The sequence below is a fragment of the Nicotiana sylvestris genome, chromosome 7 (assembly GCF_000393655.2).
Source record: "Nicotiana sylvestris chromosome 7, ASM39365v2, whole genome shotgun sequence".
Lineage (NCBI taxonomy): Eukaryota > Viridiplantae > Streptophyta > Magnoliopsida > Solanales > Solanaceae > Nicotiana > Nicotiana sylvestris.
The window spans coordinates 105573384-105579413 of NC_091063.1; the positions used below are offsets into that span (position 1 = coordinate 105573384).

Here is a 6030-nt window from a genome sequence, read left to right on the forward strand (position 1 = left end):
CAAAGTATGCCAAGTACATAAAAGATATTGTGGCTAATAAAAGGAGATTGACTGAATTTGAAACAGGTGCACTTACTGAGGAGTGCACTTCAAGGGTCCAAAATAAGCTTCCTTAAAAGCTCAAGGATCCTGGCAGCTTTACTATCCTTGTGAGAATAGGTAATGTTGATGTAGGCCATGCACTTTGTGATTTGGGAGCAAGCATAAATTTGATGTCATTGTCCTTGTACAAACAATTGGGTTTGGGGGCTCCAAAACCCACCACGGTGATGTTACAACTAGCAGACAGGTCCATAGCTTACCCGAAAGGGGTGATTGAAGATGTGCTGCTGAAAATTGGGAAATTTATTTTCCCAGCTTATTTCATTATCTTGGATTTTGAAGAAGATGAAAAAGTTCCTATTATATTGGGAAGACCTCTCTTGGCTACAGGTGATACTATAATTAAAGTAAGAGAAGGAAAAATGATCATGAGAGTTGACAAGGAGGAAGCTGTTTTTAATGTATACAAAGCGATTCAACTTCCTTGGCATTATGAAGAATTGTCTATGATATTTGTCATGGAGATGGTTGAGCAACTTATTACCCCAAGTGTATATTTGAAGGATTCTTTAGAGAAAGCAATCGTGTTGTTTGAGAGTTTGGAGATTAATGATGAGGTTGAAGAGATGAGGATATTTTGAATGCATCATGTGAATATATGAAAGGTTTAAATCCCTTTGAACCTTTGAACAAGCGAAATGGTCCTCCTCCGAAGCCATCAATTGAAGAAGCTCCAAAATTGGAACTAAAGCCTTTACCTTCTCACCTTCATTATGCTTATTTGGGTAGTTCTGATACGCTACATGTTATTATTTCTTCTGACTTGTCTAAATTGCAGGAGGAAAAATTGTTGAGAGTTCTATGTGAGCATAAAAGAGCAATTGGGTGGACAATGTCTGACATAAGAGGTATTAGTCCAGCTTTTTGCATGCATAAAATTCTCATGGAGGAAGGACACAAACCGAGCATAGAACAACAACGCCGCCTAAATCCTAACATAAAAGAGGTGGTAATAAAAGAAGTGATTAAATGGCTTGATGCAGGTATTGTATTTCCAATCTCTGATAGCAAATGGGTAAGTCTAGTCCAACATGTTCCAAAGAAATGGGGAATAACTGTAGTGACAAATGAAAACAATTATCTGATTCCTATTCGAACTGTTACTGGGTGGAGGATTTGTATAGATTATAGAAAATTGAATAATGCCACCCGAAAAGACCATTTTCCTCTCCCCTTTATTGACCAAATGCTTGATAGATTAGCTGGATAGGAATACTACTGTTTTTTGGATGGCTACTCGGGATATAATCAGATTGTTCCCAAAGGACCACGAGAAGACCACATTTACATATCCCTATGGGACATATGCATTTAAAAGAATGCCATTTGGTCTCTGTAATGCACCTGCGATTTTTCAAAGGTGTATGATGGCTATTTTTACTGATATGGTTGAAAGATTTATGGAAGTATTTATGGATGATTTTCTGTATTTGGATGTTCTTTTGATGAATGTTTAGTAAATCTTGACAAGGTACTTGCTAGGTGTGAAGAAACAAATTTGGTACTGAATTGGGAAAAAATGTCATTTCATGGTAAAAGAAAGTATAGTCCTATGACACAAAGTGTACAAGAATGGATTGTATGTAGATAAAGCAAAGGTGGAAGTAATTGAAAAATTACCTCCACCGACATCAGTTAGAGGCATTTGTAGTTTCTTGGGCCATGCAGGTTTTTATCGTCGTTTTATTAAAGATTTTTCAAAAATTTCATCTCCTTTGTGCAGGCTTCTTGAGAAAGATACATCCTTCAAGTTTGATGATGCTTGTCTGAATGCATTTGATGAGCTGAAAAGAACATTAGTTACTGCACCAATTATCATTGCTCTAGATTGGAAACTTTCGTTTGAGTTGATGTGTGATGCAAGTGATATAGCCATTGGAGCTGTTTTGGGGTAGCGAAAGGAGAAAATCTTTTACTCCATTCATTACGCGAGTAGAACTCTTAATCTAGCACAAAGTGAATTACACTGTTACTGAAAAAGCGTTGCTTGCAGTAGTATGGGCCATTTGATAAGTTCAGGTCCTATCTAGTGGGAACCAAAGTCATAGTTTACACAGATCACTCAGCTATCAGGTATTTATTTGCAAAGAAAGATGCCAAGCCAAGGTTAATCTGATGGATTCTTCTTTTGCAGGAATTTGATTTAGAGATTCAAGATAAAAAGGAACACGGAATCAAGTTGCAGATCACTTGTCCAGGTTGGAAAATCGAGGCCATGTCACTAAAGGAGAATCAATCAAAGAAACATTTCCTGATGAATAGTTGCTAGCCATCACTTCGGATGAAACTCCATGGTATGCTGATTATGTGAATTTTATTGCAAGTGGGGTGACTCCTCAGAATTCACAGCTGATCATAGAAGAAGATTTTTACATGACGTGAGATTCTACATGTAGGACGAGCCTTTTCTATACAAGCAATACGCAGATCAATTGGTAAAAAGGTGTGTCCCTAAGGAGGAGATGAATGCAATATTGCATGACTGTCATGCTTCTCTTTATAGAGGTCACCACGGTGGAGATTAAACGGCAAAAAAGGTTTTTCAATCAAGTTTTTACTGGCCAAAATTGTTTAAAGATGCACATGCTTTTGTTAAAAATTGTGACAGGTGTCAAAGAACAGGTACAATCACAAAGAGGAATGAGATGCCTTTGCAAAATATTTTGGCAGTAGAACTTTTTGATGTCTGGGGAATTGATTTCATGGGACCATTTTCATACTCTAATAGGCACAGATACATTTTGGTTGCAGTCGATTATGTGTCTAAGTGGGTGGAGGCCATTGCTCTTCCTACTAATGATGCAAAGGTAGTGGTAAGTTTCGTAAAGAAGCTCATTTTCACACGCTTTGGAACTCCAAGGGTGTTGATAAGTGATGGAGGAACACACTTTTGTAACAAATTATTGAAAAATGTTTTAGCAAAATATGGGGTAAGACACAAGGTTGCTACTGCATACCACCCTCAAATGAGTGGTCAAGTTGAAGTGTCAAACAGAGAAGTAAAACAGATTTTGGAGAAAATAGTGAGTGCAAATAGGAAAGATTGGTCAGGTAAGTTAGAAGATGCATTGTGGGCTTACCGAACTATATACAAGACTCCAATAGGTACTTCTCCGTACATATTGGTTTATGGAAAGGCATGTCATTTGCCCGTTGAGCTAGAACTCAAAGCTTATTGGGCAATCAAAAAGCTAAATATGGATATGGACTTAGCCGGTGAAAAAAGACTGCTACAACTCAATGAACTTGATGAGTTTCGGTTGAATGCTTATGAAAATGCCAAGTTGTATAAAGAAAAAACCAAGAGGTGGCCTGACAAGCACATCCAACATCGTGAGTTTGAGCCGTGTCAAGAAGTTCTCTTGTTTAATTCAAGGCTAAAGATTTTTCCTGGAAAGCTTAAGTCCCGTTGGGCAGGCCCTTTCGTTGTGGTAAGTGTGACTCCTCATGGAATAGTTGAATTGCGGGACATAAATTCAAGTGGTACATTCTTGGTGAATGGGCAGTGAGTAAAATACTATTGGGGTGGTGATATTAAACGTCACAAAACCTCGGAAGAGTTGGTTGATGCACGATGAAGTGTTGAGTCGTGTCGCGACATTAAATTAGGCGCTTGTTGGGAGGCTACCCAATGACAAACATCACTAACTTTTAATTGTAGTTTAGAAATATTAGATTTTAGATGTTATAATATTTTTAGTTAGGTGCAAGCATGAATTTGGCCTAAAATAAGTGTACAATGATGTAGAGGTGTAAATTGTGAGCTAAAAATCGAATAATAAGCTAACTCTGTGAAAAATTGGCCCACTGCATCGCATGGGGCGTCGTGCCACACACCGCGCCAGGTAAAATTGTACAGACGAGGTAGAATGCAAAATTTTCGAAGCAGCTGGAAATTTTGCACTGCCGCGCCGCGAGGGGCGCCGTGGGAGGCACTGCGACAGTGCATTTTAATTTAAAAAAATAAATAAATAAACCCCTTAAATCCGAAACCCCTTCCCCTTATATCATTATTTCCCTTCCCAAACTCTCTTCTTCTCTAAGACTAAACCCAAAACCCCCAACCAAATAATTTAGCTCAAAAATCCATTCTCAAATCCTTTTTCTTTTTGCAAGGTAAGTATTCTCTTCCCTCTTTTCCTTCAATCTAGTAGTATTTCATTTTGTATTTCTTTCTTATTTTCAAGTATATTTGTATAAACCCTAGCAAAAATTGTGTTCTTAATTTTCTTTTAGTTTATTTTGTTAATATTGTTAAAAATAGTATTAGAAACTTAGAATGTATAATCCTTTTGTGATTATAGAGGATTTTAGGGTGTGTTGAGATAAAATGGATTGAGTTTCTTGTTGAAGATTGTTGAGGGATATACTAATTCGAAAATACATGTAAGAAAGTGAAAAAATTGCATATTGAATATTATTGTGAAGATGTGGTGATATTATAGTTGTGATGTGAGGCATATTTGTGTTGTTGATATGGTGATTATGCCTCATTTAAAGTTGAAATTTAAAAAAAACATCACATGCTTACAATGTCTTTGTTAAAATGTCTAAGTCACATAAAATTGAGTAATGTTGCAAAATAAGAAACAAATTGCATTGTGAGATGTTATTATTGATAACAACTATAACATTAGGCTAAACCATGATTTTTTGCTTGCTTTATGTAAAAATGAGATGTAAAATTCATGCTAATGTGCCTATGTAGTATATTTTGTATAATAATTTTGAATTTTGTAAAATAGACTAATTTCTTTTTATGTTTATGTTTAATATTTCTTTAGCCTAGTTCTTGTTTTTTTTTGGTTGCAATTTTCTCTAATGATTGGGTAGGCCGATAAGCATTATATCATTTTAATTGAAGAACAGGGTAGTCTGAATCCCTGTTATACATGCTAAGTGTCAACATGATAATAACATAAGTGTGGGGTTTTTGCTCCACTTTCTCTTAAAATGATTTGTGTTTTTTTAGCTAATATATCATGTTGTGTAGGTATAATGTCTCGGTGCCCAGCAAAAGATCAAACGCTGGCCTATATGAGGATGCATCTACTAGACGACGTGGAGGTATAAGGGCACCACCTCCGAAACCAGTTGAGGAGGAAGAGGAACAATTTGACCCTGATGCAGATGAGGTGTCAGAGTGCAGATATGGCATCAGGGCTATTCCAGCCCATACAAAACAATGGTTCCAATCCTTTGTTCCTGCTGTGCCACCAACTCCTGAAGTTGCCATATATGAAACAAAGCTCGCTCATAAGTATAATGCAATATATACTAACATTTGAGCTTTGGGTTTTGAAGGGTTGTTTCGCCAAGGTGATAGTGAATATCAACTTGGTAAAAGAATTTTATGCCAATTGGCAACCAGGAGGAGATTTAGATGCAAGTTATCAAGTCAGAGTCAGTAATAGATTGATTACATTTTCTTCAAAGGTCATAAATCAAATAATGGGTTTCACTGAGCATTCACATAAGCTGTTTCAGAGGTTCCTTTGTAGACTAGATTTCCCAGACATTTGCAGGCAGCTATGTGGTGCAGATTCCTTTGCCTTATGGACTAGAGATTCAAATGAGTTTTACAAAGAGATGAAAAAAGGAACATTCCAGCGTCCTGCACGAGTTATTTTGAAGATAATAAATTCCAAAATCATGCTGATACAAAGTGATACAGACGTATCAAAACTAAAGGTTTGTTGATTTATGCATTTTTAACAGGAATGCAGGTTGATCTTGGGAAAATTATGCTAGAACACATGTCAAAGGTGAGACCTTTTGGGGGACGCCGCCTACACTATCCGAGTATGATCACTCGGCTATTGCGGACGCACTACATTGAAGAAGAGTATCACTATGATCGGAAGATAGAAGTAACATATCCTATCAGGGCGCTTGATGTCATGACTGTGATAGATCTGCCTGCAGCTG

General features: G+C 37.0%; 1 protein-coding gene across 1 annotated transcript; it reads left to right on the plus strand.

Moving 5' to 3' along the window:
- The first annotated feature begins 700 nt into the window (after nt 1–700).
- Nucleotides 701–5390, plus strand: LOC138873570 (uncharacterized). Its single transcript, XM_070152042.1, has 7 exons — nt 701–1117; nt 1305–1528; nt 1826–1985; nt 2237–2300; nt 2606–2639; nt 2711–3607; nt 5096–5390. Exons 1-7 carry the CDS (start codon nt 701–703, stop codon nt 5388–5390), a joined length of 2091 nt encoding a protein of 696 aa, XP_070008143.1.
- The last annotated feature ends 640 nt before the right edge of the window (nt 5391–6030 follow it).

What these genes read in the sequence shown, in the direction of transcription:
- LOC138873570 (XM_070152042.1), top strand. Translation starts at nt 701, where the DNA reads ATGAAAGGTTTAAATCCCTTTGAACCTTTGAACAAGCGAAATGGTCCT. An exon ending in GTTGCAGATCACTTGTCCAG is followed by an intron (nt 2,301 to 2,605) that starts GTTGGAAAATCG and finishes TTCTCTTTATAG; the next exon opens with AGGTCACCACGGTGGAGATT. An exon ending in GAGATTAAACGGCAAAAAAG is followed by an intron (nt 2,640 to 2,710) that starts GTTTTTCAATCA and finishes AAATTGTGACAG; the next exon opens with GTGTCAAAGAACAGGTACAA.